We start from the raw sequence: 25,295 nt of genomic DNA, 5'->3' as shown, positions 1-25,295 counted from the left end.
CATCAACAAAATCACCAAACGGGTGTATGGGTTTATTTAAGAGGGATTAATTTTATAGTATTTGAATTACTGAAAATGAATTTATAGATTCCTATTCTACAAGAATAGGGAATAAGTCCTTTCTCATACCCTATGATCCTTTTGTATTTTCAGAGAGATTATCTGATTTATCTTATTTTCAAATGCGCTTTCACTTTAATAACTTCTCACAAAATTGTCACTTTATTGTTTAAATTACATTCTGTGGAAGTAAAAATGTTTATTGAATGGGGGACTTTCAAAGTATCACTTCATTTTCAGCAGGAAATTAAAATTATATTATTAATTATAATATATATATAATTATGTATATATAAATATAAACATACACACACACATCATTTGTTTCCTTTTTTCACATTTTAGGGACTGTAATGGCCCAGCATAATCATATACGAGGGTAAGTCAATTATTATCAATGTAGTTATACATTTTATTGCAATACAAATAAGAAACTTACATGTACATCATTTTTCAACAGTCTCCTTGCATTTCAACGCACTTGGTCCATCGTTGCACAAGCTTTCTGATGGCCTAATAAAAGAAGGTTTTTGGTTGAGCTATGAGCCAGGAATGCACCGCTTCTTTCACTGTTTCGTCCTAGGTAAATCGACGGCTCCGCCTCTTTGAGTGGTCCAAACAAGTGGTAGTCATTAGGGGCAAGACCAGGACTATACGGAGGACGAGCCAGTATTTCAAAGTTGTGTTTCTGCAGTGTGGGCAGCAGTATGTGAACGGGCGTTGTCGTGCAACAACACAACACCTTTCGACAGCAGTCCTAGGCGTTTGCGTCGAATTGCAGGCTTCAGCTTGGCAGTAAGCATCTCACTGTAACGCGCACTCTTTATTGTCGTGCCCCTTTCCTCATAATGTTCCAGTACTGGGCCTTGTGAATCCCAATAAACCGTAAGCTTCAGTTTTCCTACGGATGGTTGGGTCTTGAACTTTTTTTGCAGGACGAATTTGGATGTTTCCATTCCATACTCTGCCGTTTACTCTCCGACTCGTAATGATGGATCCATGTTTCGTCACCAGTGATGATTCTGTTCCGTTCGTTACCATAGCGATCCAAATGTTTTTGGCAGATGTCCAAGCGCGTTTGTTTATGCAACTGTGTGAGTTGTTTTGGGACCCATCTTGCACAGACTTTATGAAACCCAAGTCTGTTGTGAATAATTTCGTAGGCAGAACCGTGACTAATTTACAGACGATGTGCTACTTCATCAATAGTTACTGGTCTGTCTAAGAAAACCATGTCACGTGCACGCTCAATGTTTTCCTCATTTGTGGCGGTAAACGGTCGTCCGGCTCCTTCGTCGTGCGACCATTTTTGAATTTTGCAATCTATTCCTAGACATTCCGTTGCGGCAACACACTGTTCCCGTACTGCACTAAAATTCTTCGAAGAATTTCGGCCCCTTATACACCTTTCCACCACAAAAAACGGATCACTGAATGTTGCTCTTCTTTGGTGCAAACAGAAAGCGGAGCAGTCATGGTTAACGCCAGGGCAGCGATAATGTAACTAACCTAGCAGCATCAAACCTGCACAGACATAACAACAGCAAACCACTCATGCGTCATCTATGCAACACGACAGTACTACCAACGTGAACAAAAATATAACTAAATTGCGGATAATAAATGTCTTACCCTCGTTTATTTCTTATTTTTTTTAAAAGTTAATACTAAAGTCAAGACCCATATTTCTCTGTACCAATATATTGTATTTTTATAAGCAAAAACCAGTTTGAACAACCCAAGTAGAGAATTATAAATGAAATGACACTTACCTTACTTTTTATTCCAAAAGTACTTTTGTGGGATCCCACATCATCAGTTGTGTATAAGATATATTTATATAAAATTACATATCAAAGAAAAATTTTTAAATTAAAATAAAAATATTAAAATTACAATCATATATACAAAAACATATGAAGTCAATTAAATAAAATAACTATATTTATATAAATATGATGTCATAATTAAAAAAATTAAAATTTAATTTAAAATAAAATAAATAGAAAATTTATACTATGCAACCTGGCTAGCTAATGTTACATTACTGTTTGATATGTAATTTTATACAAATATATTTTATATACATACAACTATGATGCGGGATCCTGTGAAAGTGCTTTTGGAATAAAAAGTAAGATAAGAGTCATTTCATTTACTTTGTAATTCTGTACGTGGGTTGTTCAAGTTGGTTTTTGATTATAAAAATACAATATTTCTTTTTATGTTTATAATGCTTTACTACAGGCTGTGAGCCAAATCACAACTTGGCTTGTCTACCTCAGGCTAACTTTTCTTGGACAATATAGAAATTCCCAGATTCAGATCAATTGTTTAATTGATTCTATACAATGTAACACTCAGTATTAAGTACACAGGAAACATAATATATTAAATGAAGATTTGTTGTAAATTTATTTAAATCTAATTAAAAGTAAATATATCTTTAATGTTTCTAAGCTAGAGTCCAGAAGTATCTGAGAACATCATGTAAATGCTGTTCCCTATGCTAAATTGATAATACTTGTATTAATTAGAGAAAAAAATACATTATTTTATAGATATTCAATTGATTTTAACACAATATTTATGTTTATTACATTATACTTAAATTTATTCACTATTTATTATTTTTTTTTATTTTTACAGTAACTATTTCAGACTTTTGAATATCACTCAAAATAATAAATAATTCATATTATTATAGAAGCTTCTTTAACTTAACATGTCAGATTTCATTTATAGTTTAAAAAGTAATTATATTTTTTAATCAGTAAGAAAGGAATTTTTATTTGTCAGTCAGTTTTAATTAAGTTAACTGTGGTGAATGAGATAATCTAAAAATATACCACTGCTCATTAATCTTCTTTCTTGGTACGCTTATATATGTATATTAGAAAGTAAATGAGAAAAAGATGGACATTTTTTAGTTTATATATATATATATACATACACACACACTCACACACAACATATGTGTATGATTTGTAAAGGACATTAACTTCGTTGTGTTGGTTAAATATACAAACTTCTAATTATGGTCATTTCATAATATTTTTGTATTATTTCCGTTACATAATCACATCACTGTATGAAAAAATAAATTATTTCATACAGTATTTACTGAAATGTTAGATATTCTTCTTTTGTTATCAAATAAAAAAAAAAATGTTATCACCATGTTGATTAAATATAAAAAAAAAAAAAAATAGATGATATTTGCATAATATAATGTATTTTAAATCTGTGTGAGAAAATATTTATTTTATTTTCATCAGATTATTATTTTTGTTTATTTATTTTATTTTAAGATTTTACTTCCTTTCGATGGAATGGAAGTCTGATTACAAATTAATGTCTGGCAGATGGTCTTGTCTTAATCTCAGGTAGATTATGCTTTAAACACACCCTCTAATTAATCAAAATAATATATTATCATAAATTTTCAAATCCATTCAGATCTAAATTTTTTTTAATGTTAAATAAGAATGCTCTAAAATTCAATTTCTACATAGAAAGTAAAACGATCGGGTAACTGTAATTGAATATCAGTCCTTATCACTTAAATAAGTGAGAAATAATACACATTTCCTGTGCAAATCATTATTATGTAAGTAAGTAATTTAAAAAATCAATGATAGTTGTTAAAAATATTGTGTTTCTTAAATTTTGATCGTTGTCATTTCAAATGATTCTGGTTTTAAATAGGTTTCATCATTGACTGTTGTGGATAAAATAATAGCAAATCTCATTTCCTTAAAGTATGATGATTGCATAACAACTGGGGGTCTTTGGGTATATGCATGTATGTATTAGAAAAAATTAGATGTGAATTTACATGATAAGCATCTCAAGCCCAGATTGGGCATCTTATGCTGTCACCATATAAGTACTTAGACAGTCATTCTCAAAAAATTCAACTACCAAAGATGCAGTAACTTAAATCCTCTCCCAAATTTATGATACTATTGGGAATCTAGCTAAAACCTGTAGAGTACCACCAGGATAGAAGTAATCAAGTATAAAGAGAACAATTTAAATAGTGATTAAGGATCAGTCTACCCATCTACCCAAAGAGTGACATTCTCTTTTTAAATGAAAGTGTCACTCGAAGAAGTGCATCCAGATTAACCTCCAAGAAATGAGCATCTGTTTCACTGATACTTTTTCAAGGGATCATGGAATCGTTACCTTCATCCCCAAAAATATGGAGCACTATATACATTACATATCAATATTTTTTTATCAACCAACTTAAATATGTGCATCAGAAATTGCATTTCCTTCAGAGGTTATCTGAGAACAGACTCAGACTTCCATAAGGAAAACTCCCATTCATCCCCTGAGTTTTGTATGTGTGGAAGTATGTAACTTGAGAGTAAACATTCTTTGTAAGCAGTTTTTAGAAAATTGGAAGGAAATGAAATTAGAGTAAAATGCCAAGAGTCCAAGAATTTAATGTAGCTGAATATTAAATATATTTAACAAACTGGTTACCATAGATAGCCATATTACTGACATTTATTAGTGGCTAGTGATCATAGAAAAGATTCCATTTAAAATTTAAATAAAAAAGATTAAATAGAATTAAAATTAATATTTTTTTGTATCAGTGAAGGACATGACAGTGACAATGTCTGTTTAGACACTAAGTCCTTTTTTTTTAAGAGGTGTAGGAACCCCATTTATAGGCGCCAAAACGGTGTTGGACTTGCTAACAGGTTCTGCAAGATAGTAAAAAAGGTGTATGTATTCCTGCACACTACCAATTAAACCTCCACCCCTGGCGATCTGCCACTCCTGGGAATAACCTGGTTCAGAAAGGGGGATAAGGGCCCACACACACATTCAGACAACAAAGTGAATAGCAAGGCACATACACACAAAGTATAATGGAACTCGAAACCTTTATAGCGCACTTCTGATCGCGACATGGGAAACACTGTTAAACGCATTCCTCACATCCAGTGCGACCAGAACGCACATCCTTCCTTTGCATCTCCGGCGACCAGCAATTATTAGCTCCGCCAAACCCCGCACATCTGCAACAGCACCCAGTGCAGATCGGCCTTTAATGAAATCGTGCTGATTTCCACCTGCCCCCTCCATCGCACAGGTTAACCGTTGCAGTATCATTCTTTCAAAAACCTTGGCCAATGTATCTATCATAGATAAAGGCCGATAGGAGGACAGGAATGCCAAGTCCCTATCCGGTATCAGAATCAAGACCAGGCGCTGCCGCCTCCACCTCAAAGGGAATACTCCCTCCTTCAAGCACGTGTTGTATACACCTAAAATAACCTCAGGGTCAGCTCCAACTGCAACCTTAACGACCATATTCGGCAGGCGATCTGGGCCCAGTGCCTTCTCCGAGGGCACTCGCAACATTGCTGAATTTAGCTCCCTAACATCAAAAAACGGCAGTGCTCCCACATCAGCCAGTGCCCCATCCCTGTAGGGAAATAACTTCTCAATTATGCGCGGTCGCATCTCGGGTCACTGGTGTTCTGGGTTTCAACGCTCTCCTCACTAATAATCTGTAGGGGTTTCTCTAAGGATCGCCTCTATCTCTTCAATTAACCGTCTCCAACATTGCCTCTTCGTATCCTTAAGCCGTGCCAACTCTCTCATCTTCTTATATAAGGCCAAATATACAAACTTAGCCAAATAGAGATACGACCTCTTCGCCGCACGCCTGGCCAGTAAGCACTCCCCTCCACAAACACCAGTTCTGTCTGCACTCTGCCATTTTCTTGACAAGTATTCCAATTCCAGACACTTGTAACACTTCATCGGTACATCAACTATATCCTTCTGCATGATACGAGTCCAATTCGCACCCTTCCTGTTTGGACTATCGGAGCGGCCAAAGCAGCAGGAAGTCGACACGTCGCGATCTTTGTTTCTCCAAATCCCGACCTTATCGATATCTGCAATTCATCCGATAGGGCCTGTCCAGCCAGTGCACCGAGGCCCTAAATTATATCCCTCTTCTCTATATCACTTTCTAGGTCCCGAATACGGTACATCCTAGTCTTAGTTTGTTTAGTCTCCTCCTTCATGCTCCCAAAACCTGTCTGAACTCCTCGGACTTACTCTTTGCCTCTTTCACTTTGATCTCCATCGACTCTGCAGTCTTGCGTATTGACAGTATTTCCGTCGACGCAGGCACCGTAACGTAATCAGTCCTAACTGACTTCAGCAAGTCAGCATATGTAGCCTTAGACTTCAAAACCAGGGTCTCAGTCTTATGCTTGCTTTCTTCCTGCACATTGTCCCTCCATGCAAGGAGGTCTACCCACAGATGCTGCCAAATGATAAGGTTACCCTGGCTTTCAACCTTCACATTCCATTATTATACGTATGTATGTAGCCTTGCCCTGTCTGTAAATTGTCACTTGCATTGCTCCAAGATCTCCTTCACTATTACCATGGACCTTGGTGAAGATATCAACCAAACTTTGGGCCAGATCTGTTCCGTCACCGGTGTCCACATATGCCAAATGGAAAGTGATTGAAACCGGAGCACGACCCAGCTTCGCACCTATTATCGTTGCTTCCAACCTGGCAGACAGGACATTGTGCGCCTTTACCCCAGGACCAGACAGTAACCACGACACCTGAGGGTGTCGTGCAACCAGGCTATTGATAAGTTTAAGCTCCAAGAGCTCCTTGATGTCTACAACGGCCAGTGTATTCAAGGTGCCTTCACTTCTATCTGGCACTCTAATCCTGGTGTTCTTATAGGCCAAGTCATTTTAATGAAATCCGCCATTTGCTCGAGTGGGACTCCACTGTCTAGCCAGTCCTGAAGAATGAGACATCCAGTAAGAGCAACTGTCTGTGATGCAGCTTCCGATGTGTTTTTAAACCCATGTGAGATGGCAGTGGCTTTAACCATCTTTCTCAGGTCTTTGACTGTGTTGCCCAATTCTACCTCAATATCTTTAATGGTCCTCTTCACATTTTTATCGATGTTTTTCTTGAGTTCTTTAGCAAGGTGCTTAAGTTTCCTCACAGTTTCATCTAGGTGGGGAGGAATCTCCTCCTCTTCAGTGGAGGATTGACTAGCTTTTATTCTCTTGGCTCTCCTCCTGCCGCCTGTAGTAGGCCTAGGCAGAAGTCCACCCACCTGAACACTTGGGAGAGGCTAAGGAAGAGCTTCACCTGTCTACTCTACCATTCATAAACTACTTCCTGTTCAAAATTTAACTTGAGAATCATATTTCTACATATCTGTTGAATCTACATGAGTTTCAATTAAGTTCTCTGTAATAGGAGTGTGTGGAAAGTATGATTCAGTGTAGAAATAATTCATCAAAATGATTCATCTAGCATTGTAATATACATTTGATAAAGTTTTATCTTTCTGTGAAGTGTTACTTAATAAGTGAACACATGGAAAACTGGTTCTTGTTAGAATGGGTTCAAAAAAAATTATACCTTTTTTAGTAGCCCATCTGTTAATACTTTTACTAGCCTATTGAATTCTTGGCCAGCCAATCTGGCCCTGCTTTCTAAAGTAAAATGAATGTATGATATTTTATGTATTAGGTGTGTATGAAAGATATCTTTGAATCAATGAATTTCATATCAAAAGTACGAATATATTTATAGTGAATAACAGATAATTGTATAAAGTTTTACTCTTGATTAAGAGAAAACATTACTGAGTTAAGGATAAGAGGGTGAAAGATAAAAAATAAAAAGAGAGACAGAGTATGTGAATATGTATGAGAGAGAGAGAGTGAGTTTGATAGGGGCAGAGGTAAATGACAAAACATGTGTATACCATGAATAAATTAGGACAACTTAACTGCCCTCAAAAGATTAATTCTTTTTCTTATAATTTTTTATTCTTTTCTTTTTCTTTTTTTTTTGTTATTCAAAAATAACATTAATTATAATGCATTGTAACTAATTTTTAAATGTTTGTGTTATTTTTGTTAGGTGGTGTGAAGTTTTTAATAATATTTTTAAACATTTACAACTGTTTAAAATAACAGGATAGCTGTTATTTTCTGCACTATTTAATAGTGCAGGATAGCTGATATAATTGGATGCTAAAAGTAAATTTGTTTCAGCACAGTTGAATGTAAATGTTATACTCATATATATTACATAACATTGATAACGACATTTTATAAAAAAACAAATCATATTCTTCATCATCCAAACTATCAATGATTTCATTGACATAGCTTTTTGTGAGCAGCATCGAATGCTGTCCAATAAATATTGATATTTTGTTAACTCAGCTGCTGTAGAATTGATTTCTTTTAATCTGGCTGCAAGCTTGGTAATTACTGTTGATTGTTCATTCCTGTTCTTTTAACAAAATTTTTACATAAAACATGGGAAGCTCATGCTCTAAAATGTATTAACTCCATCTATAATTTACTAGACATTCTGACAACTATAATGATAAATTAATATTACAAGTATATATAAATTAAGTAATTAACTTAGAAAAAACAATTCTTTTGTTATTGTATTTGTACATATTCCCCTCTGTACTAATATCTCAAAGACAAAAGTATAAAAACTATTTACCATCAAGAGTACAAAATTCAATAATGCTTCTTACCTTATGCTTGTTATTTTTTTTAATAGCGCATTATTTTTAGCGTATTAGCGCCAAAAATAATAATGCGCTTATTTTATAGTGCATATTATTATTTTTTTTTAATAGTGCTTTCAAGGTTTTCCCTCATCATCAGTTATACATCAGTTCTCTGATCATCTCATCAGTTATACATCATTAGTTTAACTGAAAAGAAGGTAAGAAGGAAGCATTATTTAATTTTGTACTCTTGGTGATAAACGGTTTTTATACTTTTATCTTTGAAATAAATTATGTAATATTAAAGTTAAGGCTGAAACTAAATGAGAAATAGTGCAAAAACCACAAAGAGATAACTATCACTGGCCAAGTAACCTCAAACAAAACAAAAATACTGATGAAACAACTCTGTGGAGGAGTGATAGCATCCGGAGGTCCCAGGTGTGAATCCTGGCAGGCATGGCCCTTTTCATATGCTATAAAATGCCAATCCCGTATTCTACACACAAGCTTATGTGGTGATATCATCAAGCAAAAAAAAAAACACTATCTAGGCCTCTAATTACAAGTGATTATCAAGGTGATTAAAATAGTTCAATTGACAAATATTTCAGCACAAATTTCTTAATAATAAATATTTTAGTTCAAATTTCTTAAAATATATATTTGTAAACTGTCTATTCACCTTCAAATTTATTTGACAAGCATCATTCAAATTAATTTGTCATGGTTCCAACAAGTTCTGAACTAAAGAGTGGTTCTTAATTATTAATATATGTCAAAATTCTCTTACAGAAGATACTGTGTAGCGGGATGGAATGCAGTGTGGGGGGGGCAGGCAAGGATGAGGAAGAGTAGAATTATGCTAAGATTCAAATGCAGGTGAAATTTGTGGAAGGAAATGAGGAACCCTGAGCTTCCAATAACCATTCTCTCACTGTAAGAGAAATATCCTACCATCCCTGCTAGCATAGTTGTTTTATTGGGGTATTGTGAATCCATTCAGAATAAGATAATTTTGACAACATTACATATTTCTTATCTAATTCTTAGATCATATTTATTTATTTATTTTAACCAAAGTTTATTCTGATTAATCATCTTTTATGTGTAATTGTTTATCAAATGTCAACCAAAATATATTTTTGTTTATTTTAGATATTGGACCGGTAACAGTTACTAAAGATCATGAACATCTAATGCAGATGCTTAGCGCCATCGATGTCTATGGAGGAGGTGATTGTCCTGAGATGTCTGTTGCTGCTGTCAGGCAAGCACTGGAAGTGAGCAGGCCAAATTCTTACATATATGTATTCACCGATGCTAGTGCAAAAGATCATAATTTAATTAATGAAGTTTTACCTCTTATACAAGAAAAGTTATCAAAGGTTAGCAAATATGTCTTTATTTAGAATTGCATTTAATTTTTTTTCTATATGGTACTTTATTTATTAATTTCAATTAAAATTGTTATTTTAACTGTTTTTCTATTAATTTTGATCTGTTAATTTATTTATTTTATTATTCGGAAGTTATGTTTCTTGATATTAAAGAAAAACTCTTTATTTTTTTTATTAAGATTTCTTACTGCTTGATTAGAAAATATATATCTATCAGAAAAAAACAGATTTATTGTTACTAAAATTAGTTTTATAATAGATTTTAGAGAAAACATATTTAAACAAGACTATTTTTTAGATGAAGTGTTTTATTAATTTATTATACATTATAGTTTTATACCACTTCCTATGATTAACCAATCCTACTGTAAGCTGCTACATAAATGCAGAAAAATGAGAGCTAAATAGACTTCTAATAGGTTGTAATGACCATTTCCTTCAGGATAGTTGCTTATTGGAATAAAAGCCCCAGTGTGATAAATGTTAATTCTGAGAAGGGACTCAAGTTTAAAGAAACATATTGTTTCTTGGCTTATGAAAACAAAAATTAATCTATTTAATTCAGTGACTTGTGTCCTTCAAGTAGGTCGTTTGATCTAAAACACTTATCCCAGCAAAGTTTCCATTGATAGAAGCATTTTTCAATCATTTTTAGTGAGAACCATATGTCTTCTTGTCTCATTTCTTCTCTGCTTTCAAATCTCTTTCCTTTAAGTGAAATTTTAAGATTTTAAAAAAGCCAAAAATCACAGAGAGCCATGCCTGCTGAAATTGTTTGATACTGTGTTTTGCCAAGAATCTTTGGATAAGTTGTAATGAATTTTCCAATCACCATTTTCCAAAGCTATGATCTTTGGTGTCAAACAGAATCTTAGTCAATGAATAACACTCTTTATTGACAGTTTGTCCTTAGGAGCATACATATAATGAAATGTTCCTTGATAATAAAACAATTATCAGGATATAAAAATTATCAAAATTAAATAATTAAAAAATTATAAAATTATTTAAACAGTGACTCATATGCAACCAATACAAGTCAAGGTCACATTTCACGACTGTCCCCCTCCTGTGGTCCAACAGGTTACTGTAAAAAAAAAATAAGTTCAGATATTTTTTGATCACACCTTGTGTATTTATTTGATTTGTCTTAGAAAATATTAAAAGTTTAATAAATATGTTTGATAGATTAGTACTGGATGAGTGCAAGGAACGCATATTAAAGCAGAAACTAATAATTACATTTTAATTGAAAGTAGCCAAGAAATTAACAGGAAAAGCTAAAATTTGTTGGCTTCAATTCAAGTCATTGCAAATACAATTGTGGCTATGATCTTGAAATGTCATGCAAAGCCTATTTTCAAAATGGTGAGCTTGTATTACAGTAGCTTATTAAATAATACCCATTGGGTTGGTCTGCTGGTGAACTCTTCATTGTAAATCAGCTGATTCTAAAGTCAAGAATTCTAAGGTTGAAATCCTAGTAAAGGCAGTTACTTTTATATGGATTTGAATACTATGTTCTTTAGAGGTTGGGTTTCAATTAACCACTTCTCAGAGATGTCAACCTAAGACTGTACAAGATTATACTTTATTTACATTCATACCATCCTCATTCATCCTCTTAAGTAATACCTTACGGTGGTTCTGTAGGCTAAACAGACAAATAGAGCTTATTAAGTAAAAATTTCTAGTGTAATAAATACTGTTAAATAGACAAAGAATTTCTATAGTCAGTATATTTTTTTTTTTTTTGTGATACCCAAAAGAGGTGTGTTTAAAAAACTCAGTGTCAGATAATTATTGTAAATATTTCATTGTACTAATATAATGTTCTATATGCAGTATCATATGCATGTCCTTTTTTACTTGTTTCCTCCAATCTATAAGCCATGAGTGACTACAATTTTTATGTTAATTTTTTAATTTTTGAACATTTCAAAATATTCATTACTTTGTAATTAAATGATAAATGAATAAATAAAATAAAATAAATGCTAGACTTTTTAATTAAACTAATGTAATTTCTTTAATTTGTATTGCCATTTTAACTTAATTAAATAATTATTTAAAAAGTTTTAATTTTGAGTACTATATAAATCTATTAAAAAAAATTCCTACCTTAAGAATGAGACACCTGAATTGGAAATTTGGACTTTCTTCTGTATCTCATCTCTGTGTGTTTTATAGCTATATCTTTCAAACTATATGTTGGCTTCAATTCAAGTCATTGCAAATACAATTGTGGCTATGATCTTGAAATGTCATGCAAAGCCTATTTTCAAAATGGTGAGCTTGTATTACAGTAGCTTATTAAATAATACCCATTGGGTTGGTCTGCTGGTGAACTCTTCATTGTAAATCAGCTGATTCTAAAGTCAAGAATTCTAAGGTTGAAATCCTAGTAAAGGCAGTTACTTTTATATGGATTTGAATACTATGTTCTTTAGAGGTTGGGTTTAATCAGACTCAAAGTATTTGTATATGAGATATTTTGAAAAAATAATTATCAATAATAATCATGCAGCAATTTTACTGTGGAAAAATCTAATGTCCAAAGATGAAAAGGACTCACAATAATTTACAGTAAATTTTGTAATATTGCTAAAAGAATAAGGTTCAGTTACTATTAAAAATTATAATGTAAGGTAACCTATATTTTCCTTTTCTTTCTAAGAGTAGAATTATTATAAATTTATTTAAAAAAATGAAAACCCGATGCTAACTCAGTTTTATTATAATTTTTAAATAAGTAATACTGAAAACAGAAATCTTAAAAATACTTGGAAAGGAAATTATCCAGCACATTCTTAAGTGGTGACACTAATGTCAGTCACTTAACAAGTGATATTATTTTTTTCTATTGAAGTTGCAGCATAATTAGTTGCTAAACAATCTTCTGGAAATGCATTTTCCATATCATTTGAAAACAAGTTAATAATCATTTATAACATTTAAAAAATATATGATACCATCTTTTACTATGTTGATTAATAAATATTTGACAGATTTCTCTAATAAACTTTATATTATGTATTTCTTTAGATGGTATTATAAAATACACTACATACCATGTAGCTTAGGTATTTAAAAGAAACTTAAAAAAAGGCAACAACAGATACTCTTTATGTTTGTGTGATGGATATATATGTGTGTATATATATATATGTGTGTAATTTCATATACATTTATGATATATATATATATATATATACATACATGTGTTTCTATCTGTCAAACAAGTTTACTATCATTACATACTGTATGTCTGCTATCTTTTGTAAACATAAAATCAGACAACTATTATGTTTTTCCTTTTCAATGAATTATCTGACACCCTTCTCAATGTTCAGTTTTTAAAATGTCAGTAATGCCCTTTTTATATTGCATATCCTTATTTGTACAAATGCACCCTTATTCTTGTTCGTTTCTATCATAGTAAACATTTTATTTCATTTGATATGGAGTAGGGTATGCTTGAATCAGTAAAAGAGAAACTGGTTAAATATAAATATTTCTTTGCAATTTATATATTTCCTTTCAATACATACTGTTTTATTTTATTTAGACTAAATAACCATAAATTTCTATTTTCTTTATATATCAGTTATGTGATTTGTTGAATGATTTTGATATCTAACTGATTTCAAAAAAAAATTGTTAACATAATCTCTCTTGTTGACGAAAAAATGATTACTTTTTTAACCGTAAAATACTGAAATATAATTATCTTTTATTAAAAACAAATGAAATATTTTTATCAATTATCAAAGAAATATTTGTAAAATAAAATTAATGAGACATTAAAATGGTACATAAATATTTCTAGTGATGACTGGTGTTCTGTGTGTTTTGAACTTTGTACGAGTAGCATGTGTCATACAAGAAATTCAGTTCTTTTATACAGAATGTCCCATGAAGAAATGAAGAAACTCATATGTCGGTGACGATATGAATGATTTATAGTGTATGAAAATGCCATGCCTGACAGGGATTCCAACTCGGAACCACCGGATTAAAGTCCGAGACGTTATCACTCGCGCCACGGAGACCGGCAAACATATTCGTTAGGAGCCGAATAAAAACACGACTTACCAATATGGCGTTGTGTGTCAAACCAATTTTATACGGAATTATTTTTAATACGCGAAACCCTTTGCAATGATTGAACATTAACTTAAACCTCTTCAAAAATGATTACTTTTGAACTAAGCAACATTTTGATATCATTGTTTTTCTATAACACGGCTGGAATTCTTTTCGTTTAATGATAAGAAGCGTTGTCGAAGACAATAACCGAATTCTTTTCCAAAGGACATAATACACCGCTAAACTATTTCTAAATAATTCAAATTCGTGTAATTTTTTTACGAATCGCGTTTTTCTTAAAATCTCACCTTTTTCTCAATTGACCTGCGGGGTTTTGTTTTCATTGGAGACCGTAATTCATTAGTAGATTCATACTCGAGAATCACGTTGTACACTGAAGCAGCACAACTTCTACTTACGTAAGCAGTTTATTAACATCTGAAATCAACGCCGTTTGATTATTCTGTAATTTGTAAGCATTACTCTGCTTTTGTAATCATTTAAAATGATGTGTTTTTCGCACGACTTAAGGGCTTTTTTTCGCAGCCCACAAATCTTTATATATAAAAATGTTAAGTTTGTTTGTGTACGCTTCAAAAACTCAAAATGTTCTGCACCGATTGAGCTCAAATTTTAGCACGATATATAACCCGCATCAAAGATTGTTTTTATCTATTTTTCGCATCAGTCACATACCCGTGACCGCGAGAAAACAGTTTTTTTAACGGTCAGCTGTCTACCAGTGACCGCGCCATCTGCCGGAAGCGAGGGGAACACTCGCCATACTAGCTAACGACAACCGCAGTCACATGCGAAACAATACCTGTTCCCAATTACATTGTTTAACAAAAAAAAAACGTATCCACTTGCATCTGATTCAGATTATTAAACAATCTGAATTAAATATTCACTTTAATCGAGGTAGTTTTGTGTGATCGTGTCGTGATTGAGCTGCGCCTTTCACCAAGCTCTGAATTTATTAGAAAACGACCAACAGTGGGATAGATGTATTAATGACGCGTGCAACACTGCACATCCAAACCAAATTCGCGCATTATTCGCAATTATATTGACCGCTTGCTTCCCTTCATCTCCCACAGAGTTATGGGAAAGATATCGATCGCATATGGCTGAAGATATTTTGCATAGAGACGCCTAGAAAATACCAATATGACCATGGAATTTAGAGAAGGCATTTACAACGAAGCATTGATAAATATTGAAGACAAGTGCTTAGCTATTGCAAATAAAGGTCTTAATTAATTGGGAATGCTAGCACCCACCCGAGCTGCGATTGCTTCATTTGATGTGGATTTACGCCGTGAACAGAGTTACAACATTGGTGATCTTCAGTCATATGTCCAATCAAACATTCCCAAATTAACGCGTGAACAGAAAGGCATTTATGATCGCATAATGCAAATGATAAATGACGGAGCTGAGGGGACCTTCTTCTTGGATGCGCCAGGAGGAACTGGGAAAACATTCCTCATTTGATTGATTCTAGCAACGGTTCGATCAAAAAATGACAATTATCCTCTTGCGGAATATTAATCAGGCAAAACTCTGCAACGGCACGCGACTTGCAGTTAAGAAATTGATGAATAACGTAGTGGAAGCAACGATTTTAACGGGGCCTTTCAAATGTGAAGATGTCCTCATTCCTCGAATACCCATAATCCCGACCGAGACGATACACCATTTTAATTTAAAAGATTGCAATTCCCAATTCGATTGGCATTTGCAATCACAATCAATAAAGCTCAAGGTCAATCTTTAGAATTGTGTGGTTTAGATTTAGATGCGGATTGCTTCTCACATGGGCAACTGTATGTTGCCTGTTCCCGAGTCGGCAAACCAGATAGCCTTTATATCTACGCAGACAGTGGGAAAACAAAAAAATATTGTATATCCACAACTATTGCAAAATTAAACTTCTATGAAACGTATGCTTTGTTTTGTTTCTCATTTCTCATCCGTGCAACCACAATGTGCCACATCGAAGCGTGGCGGGTTGAGCTAGTACTTAATAAAAAGAAATAACTGACTACTAATCAGAGTTAAATCTTATGGTTACTTATTTTTATTTGTAGGTTGCACATTTTCTGTATGCATGGATATGATTTTATTATTAAAGTAGTATTAAATTAAAGATAAATATTTTGAACTGTAGAAAATAATCAAAAGCAAATAATATTGCTCAGGCATTAAAAGTTATCACAAAAACCTCTTGTTAGGAAAGATTATGAAGTTTCATTGTAAAGACCTGTATTATGAAAAATCTCAGAGATTGTAGGTCAGTATACTGGTTTTTTGATCATGCATTTTTTTTTAATCATTGGTACATTTCCTTTATATGCGTTTTCCTTATATCTGTATATAGGTACATATATATATAGATACATATATATATATATATATATATATATATATATATATATATATATATATATATATATATACTGAAATTTGTTTATTTATTCTATGAGGTAAAAAATTAACATACAGTGGAAATGTTTTCTACGGTTTTTATACAACACTGCTGTTGGTTAACCTAGTACTTATAATTGATGTATTTAAAGAATATCTTTTGACTATTATTGTTTAAAATTTTCTATTATTATGAATTTTATATATGCATGAAAATATATATGATTATATAATATATAAATTTTATTTTTTATTCTATGTTTATTTAATCCAGTTAAAAAGATAATGTATTGAACTGTAAAAATGTCACTGGGTTTTAATGTTTGAAGGTGGTTATAGTTCAGTAATTTGAACATTTATGATTATTAACTACTTGTCTGTTTAATTGCTTAACTTTATGTTGGTCAAGATTACTGAGAATTAAATTTTTTATATGATTTACAGAAATTCTGTTTTACAATAATTCAGTTTACTGTTTGCTGTGTTGAAGAATTTGGATTTGATTATAATATTCAGGGTTAAATGTTGTGTAACATTTTTATTTTTCACTCAAGGAGCTCTCTTTGTATTGTCTTTGATTCTACTTAATTAAAAATTAAAACAAATGGAGAGCATATAGTGAAATATAAAATAATTCCTGATAGTTAAATATTTCTCTCATTAATTTAAAATAATATTTTTGTTAAGATTGTAAGAATAACCTGTGAAATGAGTTCAATAATAATGATAACGATAATCTATCATCTATAGGCTGTATTTAAGGACTGGAGATTTTGCGGCCACCTGCAGATATGAAAATTTAATTAATTAAGGCTTGGATTCATACCACCTTTAGAGCTGGAAATGTGGTGGCCAGGGTCAAAATGATTGCAGGTGTAACAGAGGCCCTTCCGCTATCCACATGCTCCCCGTGATGGCAAGCATGTAGTTAAGGTGCCCATGTATGTCAGTGCATGGGAGCCCTGAAAACCTCGGTGTGTAGGGGCCTGGAGTCAGTGCAGAGACTGTGCATCCGCTCTCTGTCAAGACATATGCCAGTTCCACTGGAGTACCGGAACGGACCTCCTGGGTTGGTAGCCCTGAAGTGGGGGTGTACCCCGGCGGCTAGCCTTACTACAGAAGGGATCAGGAATCATGAAAATTGAACAATTACCAAATGTGGCAGAGGGTTCATGTAAACACTCGTGTTTAGAAATGCAGAGTCATGATGACTAGAAATAGAGGAAAAGAGCTTTTTACAAGAGCAACATACCAAAACCAAAGTATTTGGTTATCACAAAGGAAGATGGAAATTTCTCGAGTGTGAGTCCTTTTCTCATTGCTCGGAAAATAACTGAATGTGCTGAAGGCCTGGTTAAGAAATAAGGAAAACCTATAATGGACTTCATGTGGAGACTACAAGTGATGTACAGTCACAGAAGATCCTAGGGCTTAAGAATATTGGAGATTTTGCTGTACATGTCGATCCGCATGGCACTCTCAACATCTCAAAGGGTGTTGTGGTCTGTCGGGATCTTCTAAATTGTACGGAGCAAGAAATAGTTGAGGAATTGACACCACAAGGAGTGATGTGGTTGAACATGAGAAGGAACGGCGAGGTTCTACCTTCAGCTTCTCATGTCCTCACTTTTAAACGACCCACTCTGCCGGAGAAAGTTCGTGCAGGAATTCGCCGTTTGGATGTGCGGGCATTTGTCCCACAACCCATGAGATGCTTTAAACGCCAACGCTTTGGCCACACCGATGCCAGATGCGAGAGACCGCAAATACGCGTGTGTGGTGAAGAAGTTCATGAAGGGGAGCCATGTAAGGAGCCTCCTACAAGTGTCAATTGTAAAGGACATCATTCATGCAGATCTCGAAACTGCCCGGTATACAAAGACGAAGTAGTTGTGCAGGAAGTAAAAACCCTGCAGAAAATCAGCTACCTTGAAGCTAAAAAAATTGTAATCGCCCGCAAGCTTAGAGCAACAACAACCTTTTGTTAGGCTGCGGCTGCTGTTCCTGTTCCTGCTCCAGTTGCTGTCGATGAGAATCAGCTTATTAGTAAACTTGCGCCCACTTTGGCTAGCATGATTGAAACGATAATAGAAAACAAAATGAAGCCTTTCAGTCATAAAGAAACTGTAAAGCCGAAGATAACAGTACAACCTCCTGATGACACGTCTTCGAAACACAAAAGTGCTCTTGACCAGAAAAAAACGGACGCCAAGCCAGAAGTCCACGTCCGTTTACGAGAAATATTGGATGATAAGTCGAAGAAAGTCTGTTATGGAGGCTCCCAAGCCTCCTGCAACTGAGGTGGCCTCTAAACCACAGAGGTCACAAAAAACTACACAGGGGGGGGACAAATGTCCCCCCTTCCAGGGGCGGTGACTGGTGTGATTCCCGTGTTGGGGGTCGGCCAGGATTCCGCCACTCAATCGGCGCCTGAAACCGTCGCCGATCCATGTCTGTCGTCGTCTGGGGCTTCGGTGGTCTCCGATTCGGAGGCCGGAAGCTATACGGGCGACGACATTTTCCGCAAACACGAAGCTGTTAGTAATATGGAGAAAAAAAGGAAAAAAGGAAAGAAAGGGTGGCCGAAAGATAAACCAAGGCCATAATTTAAATTAGCGAGTCGATTGTACAATGGAACATTAATGGATGTTTATCAAACATCTATGAGCTCCAACGCTTGGTACATGATGTAGACCCAATTTTTATATGTCTGCAAGAAACACATTTCTGCCGAAATGAAAATTTTCAATTAAGAGGGTATGATGTATTTCGGCGAGATCAACCGCCAAATATAAGAGTTAGAGGTGGAGTAGCCATATTAACATCGACTAGAGCTACCGTTGAAGCTATTCATCTAAATACAAACCTACAAGCGGTCGCCATTAGAATGAAGCGTCCGCTTCAGGTCACTGTCTGCAGCATATACTTGTCGAATTTTGATTGGAAGGAGAATGACATGGCACGATTAATTTCTCAACTTCCTCCACCTGTTTTACTGGTGGGTGATTTTAATTTTCATAATTCTCTTTAGGGATCGGATCGAGTAGATCCCCGCGGAAGAGAATTGGAAAGGTTCCTGATGAATTCTGATCTTATTCTTTTAAACGATGGGTCAGGAACATTTTTCAATGCCAGAGATGGAGTCCTGTATCTCATCTCATAAGCGATCTTGCACTCATAAGCGGATCGATAGCACAGAGGTGCACGTTCCATGTTTTAGACAATCTGTATGGAAGCGATCATTTCCCGGTGCAAATTGTAACTGAAGTTACAAGAAAAACATACCCATCTTTAAAAGATGGTTGTTTGATAAGGCAGATTGGACGAGCTTCACAGCTAGGACGATACTGCCCAAAACAACTGGAGTTATCGGAGCCGATGTCGACGCTATAACTAATGCGATGCTTGACTCGGCATCGATATATATTCCCGTTCCATGGTGTAACGATGAAATAAGTGAAGCTATAAAAAGAAAGAAAAGAGCGTATAAATCCTTTAAGAAAGATAATCCTTCGATAGATAATCTTATTGCCTTTAAATAATATAGGGCGTATGCAAAACGACTCATGATAGATTCAAAGAAACGATCCTGGCAGCAATACGTGTCATCCATTGACAGAACTACTTCTGCATCAGACGCTTGGAGGAAAGTGAAGGCGATTTGTGGGCGTAAAAACTTTGCTCCCATAACTAGCCTTCAAGATGAAGATGAAATTAAGGACACTCCAAACGAAATTGCAGAGTTATTATCCAATCACTTCGAGAAGACCAGCAAAACGGCTAACTACGATGAAGATTTTCGGACGAAAAAAGCAGAACTTGAAGGTCTACTAAATTTTAGAACTGAGTATAATTACTCATACAATGTAATGTACCCTTTAAAATGGAAGAATTTGTGAAAGCGTTAGAGAAAGCAGGCAACACAGCTGCTGGTCCGGATGAAATCCATTATAACATGATCAGGCAACTGCAAAACGCAGATTACTAGAATATATAATCAAATATGGCGGGATGGAATGTACTCGCAGCAGTGGAAAAAAGCGCATGTTGTTCCAGTACCAAAGAAAAATAAAAATTTAACAGATCCCAATAGCTACCGTCCTATTTCTTTGACGTGCGCTATAGGAAAATTACTTGAAAAAATGATTAATGATCGACTCGTTTGGCTTTTAGAAAAAGAAAACCTGATATCACCATATCAAGCAGGTTTTCGACAATACCATTCTACCACTGATCAAATGATCAACTTAGAGAACATTATATACAATAGCTTTATTACAAGGAAACATTGTGTCGGAGTCTTCTTTGATCTTCAGAAGGCTTTCGATATGACCTGGCGACATGGAATAATGCTCCAGATACATGAATGGGGCATTCGTGTCAGTCTGCCAGTTTTACTCAGCAACTATATGAATGACCGTACTTTCCAAGTACGCGTCAACAATGAATACTCATCTGAAAAAAGCTTGGAAAATGGCATACCACAAGGTTCGCCGTTGAGCGGTAATCGCCATTAATAAATTGCCATTCCAGTAGAAATCAGCAAAAGCATCTATGTTGATGATTTGGCAATTGTGTATGCCAGCAACAAGATAGCTATGGTGAAATACAAATTACAACGAGCGATTGACGCTCTAAATGAAGTCTAAATGAAGGAATTATTATTTTTTTTTTGTCTTCAGTCATTTGACTGGTTTGATGCAGCTCTCCAAGATCCCTATCTAGTGCTAGTCGTTTCATTTCAGTATACCCTCTACATCCTACATCCGTAACAATTTGTTTTACATATTCCAAATGTGGCCTGCCTACACAATTTTTTCCTTCTACCTGTCCTTCCAATATTAAAGCGACTATTCCAGGATGCCTTAGTATGTGGCCTATAAATCTGTCTCTTCTTTTAACTATATTTTTCCAAATGCTTCTTTCTTCATCTATTTGCCGCAATACCTCTTCATTTGTCACTTTATCCACCCATCTGATTTTTAACATTCTCCTATAGCACCACATTTCAAAAGCTTCTAATCTTTTCTTCTCAGATACTCCGATTGTCCAAGTTTCACTTCCATATAAAGCGACACTCCAAACATACACTTTCAAAAATCTTTTCCTGACATTTAAATTCATTTTTGATGTAAACAAATTATATTTCTTACTGAAGGCTCGTTTAGCTTGTGCTATTCGGCATTTTATATCGCTCCTGCTTCGTCCATCTTTAGTAATTCTACTTCCCAAATAACAAAATTCTTCTACCTCCATAATCTTTTCTCCTCCTATTTTCACATTCAGGGGTCCATCTTTGTTATTTCTACTACATTTCATTACTTTTGTTTTGTTCTTGTTTATTTTCATGCGATAGTTCTTGCGTAGGACTTCATCTATGCTGTTTATTGTTTTTTCTAAATTTTTTTTTCTCTCGGCTAGAATTACTATATCATCAGCAAATCGTAGCATCTCTATCTTTTCACCTTGTACTGTTACTCCGAATCTAAATTGTTCTTTAACATCATTAACTGCTAGTTCCATGTAAAGATTAAAAAGTAACGGAGATAGGGAACATCCTTGTCAGACTCCCTTTCTTATTACGGCTTCTTTCTTATGTTCTTCAGTTGTTACTCTTGCTGTTTGGTTCCTGTACATGTTAGCAATTGTTCTTCTATCTCTTATTTGAACCCTAATTTTTTTTAAAATGCTGAACATTTTATTCCAGTCTACATTATCGAATGCCTTTTCTAGGTCTATAAATGCCAAGTATGTTGGTTTGTTTTTCTTTAATCTTCCTTCTACTATTAATCTGAGGCCTAAAATTGCTTCCCTTGTCCCTATACTTTTCCTGAAACCAAATTGGTCTTCTCCTAACACTTCTTCCACTCTCCTCTCAATTCTTCTGTATAGAATTCTAGTTAAGATTTTTGATGCATGACTAGTTAAACTAATTGTTCTGTATTCTTCACATTTATCTGCCCCTGCTTTCTTTGGTATCATGACTATAACACTTTTTCGAAGTCTGACGGAAATTCCCCTTTTCACGTGCTGCGTACACTTCTGTAGGAAGAGAATTTCCTCTACGGGGTTGGAATTTCTTACCCTACAGGGTCAGGATACTCCATTAGTTGAATCTCGTACTCATACACTCGTAACAGTAGGTCACTCTCAACTTTCCTGTTAGAAAAAAAGATTATTATTACAATAATAAGATGAAGAATTAATCTGTTGTTAACCTAGCTCTATCTAACGTTGCTATTGCCTTAAATTTTGACATTGATCTTATTGTTAAGATACATCGGCTTAGTCCACCATTTACCACCCACCGGGTTGGTCTAGTGGTTAACGCGTCTTCCCAAATCAGCTGATTTGGAAGTCGAGAGTTACAGCATTCAAGTCCTAGTAAAGCCAGTTATTTTTACACGGATTTGAATACTAGATCGTGAATACCGGTGTTCTTTGGTGGTTGGGTTTCAATTAACCACACATCTCAGGAATGGTCGAACTGAGAATGTACAAGACTACACTTCATTTACACTCATACATATCATCCTCATTCATCCTCTGAAGAATTATCTAAACGGTAGTTACTGGAGGCTAAACAGGAAAAAGAAAGAAAAGAAAGTCCGCCATTTACCATCTCTATCAAGGAATTTGAGTTCATCAATTTGAATACAACCAGGGCCATAAGGAATTACAGTCATGGCGATTACCTGAGCTGCAATTTCTCAAACGGCTTGAGTAATGTCTTGCTTAATATCAATGTTGACACAGTAGTCAAGTTACAATATATAATTGTAAATTCGTTAACAATTGTGTTTCTGACGTTGAATTCCGTACCAGCAATTTTCCGATTTGGTTCTCTAAAAACCTTATTAACCCGATTAAAAAAATAAGAGGGTGCACTCTTATTTATAATCTGCTGATTATGAGCAATTTTCGTTTTAGCGGAGATTAATCAAGCATACCCTTAGGCGAGATAAGCTGATTAACGCTCAATGGTGTGAGAGTGAACTTCACAGCGAGCCTTCTAATTTTTGGAAGTTGTCGCGAAAAATAAGGCTAATACTAACCGTGCTGTTGCCGAAGGTGAAGTCTGTGCGAGGCGTTTGGAGAACACTTCGAGCTAGTCTACCAGAAGTTTTACCTAACTGACGAAGAACCTTTGCTGACATTTTCAGCTTTAAACTTCGCGGAACTTACGTTTCCATCTATCTTGACCAGTGACATGATGACTGCAATAAGAGATCAATGGAAAGTCTGCTGAAGTTATTGATAGGATTCCGGCATTCAGAATTAAAAATATTGGTAACCTCATTGCTCCAGTTCTTGCATGTATCTTTTCTTTGGTCTCGAAAATGGTTCTTTCTTCTCCATCTGGAAAAAAATCCTTGGTCACTCTTATCCCCAAGCCTCGGATACCTTTACTGCAGAATCACCGTCCTATATCAGTCCTCCCTCTTTATCTAAAGTCTTGGAGAGAATTATCTTTGGAAACATCTATTCTCACGTCCAACACATTCTTTCACCGATGCAAAACCGTTTTAGAAAGGACCGATCAACATTGTCCAATCTCGCAGCATTCTTGGCAACAGCATTCTTTGGCCCTACATGGTGGTTTATGTTTTCTTTGTACTTTTTTTTTATGTGTTCAAATAGTATATTTCATTAAAATATGAAAAATTATTTTATGCTCAATTATTTTTTTACCAGGTAGTATTTGTTATGACTGGAGATTGTGGAGATCCGAATCATGTTGCATATTCAGTTTATCAAAAGATTGCTTCTACTAGTTCAGGACAAGTATATCACCTACAAAAGGCTGATGTTAATGAGGTAATTTATGAGAACATAATTATGTATCTATAAACAAACAAATTCTGTCCTTTGTGGATGTATGTGTGTGAGCGCGCATGCACATGCTTGTATATTTAAAGAATACCTCAATAGAAAAAAATAAAGTGATTAGATACAGAATATTCTTTCTTTTTAAAATTTGGTTAATAAGAGAAAGTTTTAAAGATGACATGTGAATATGATCATCATTCTGAAATTCTAGAATTTAAGCTTTCTTCACATTTGTTTTATCTGGTTTTGTTATCTTGAGTAATGATTAAGCAACTTCCAGGACATACATTATCAACATGATAATTGTTATAAATGTGTAATAATAATAATTGTAATTGGGTTAAGTTGGGTTTCCAACTTTAAGAAAGTAATATAATAATTACTTTTACATAATTATTTATCCATTTTCCAAATTAATTTTGGATAAGAAGAACATCTCTACTGAATGGAGGCTGTGTGTACAATTTTTCCCACAGAAAGGGTATGTATATTTATTAGTTGCTTTACACTATCTACAATATCTATTACAATCTTTATTATGACTGTGATGTATATGAACTGTCTGAGGTACAAGTGGTAATAATCTGAGTTACATTCTCTAAGAGTAATGGTGTTCATTACATAGTCAGTCTCTGTGGCTAATAGTGTATGAAGGTCTCACTTGTGAGGTAAAGTATCACCTGTAATCTGGCCAGCTTAGAATGCTCATTATTGTTGCTAATGACTATGCCATTTTTGCAAATGATTTTGTCTCTTGTTAGATCATCTATAATCATTTCATTGCCTTGTTATGGCATCTAATATAAAGTCATAAGTAAACACGGATCAGTAATCTCATCTCTTGTAGTTGTTTTGGAACCATTAGATAGATAGATATGCATTTTGCTATTTTGCCTAGAAAAAACTCATTTTCAAACTGGAAT

At 34.4% G+C, this 25,295-nt stretch overlaps 1 protein-coding gene across 4 annotated transcripts in view; it reads left to right on the top strand.

Moving 5' to 3' along the window:
• LOC142328475 (hemicentin-1-like) overlaps positions 1-25,295 on the top strand; it is a 187,151-nt gene that overhangs the window by 5,449 nt on the left and 156,407 nt on the right. For all 4 annotated transcript variants that reach the window (XM_075372293.1, XM_075372292.1, XM_075372290.1 and 1 more), the window contains exons 2-3: positions 9,782-10,011; positions 24,238-24,360. In XM_075372293.1, the coding sequence (XP_075228408.1) occupies positions 9,782-10,011; positions 24,238-24,360 (353 nt within the window). The remainder of the gene's footprint in view (positions 1-9,781; positions 10,012-24,237; positions 24,361-25,295) is intronic.

This window comes from Lycorma delicatula, chromosome 7, assembly GCF_047948215.1.
Source record: "Lycorma delicatula isolate Av1 chromosome 7, ASM4794821v1, whole genome shotgun sequence".
In the NCBI taxonomy this organism is placed as follows: domain Eukaryota; kingdom Metazoa; phylum Arthropoda; class Insecta; order Hemiptera; family Fulgoridae; genus Lycorma; species Lycorma delicatula.
This window is presented reverse-complemented; position numbering and strand designations above follow the sequence as displayed.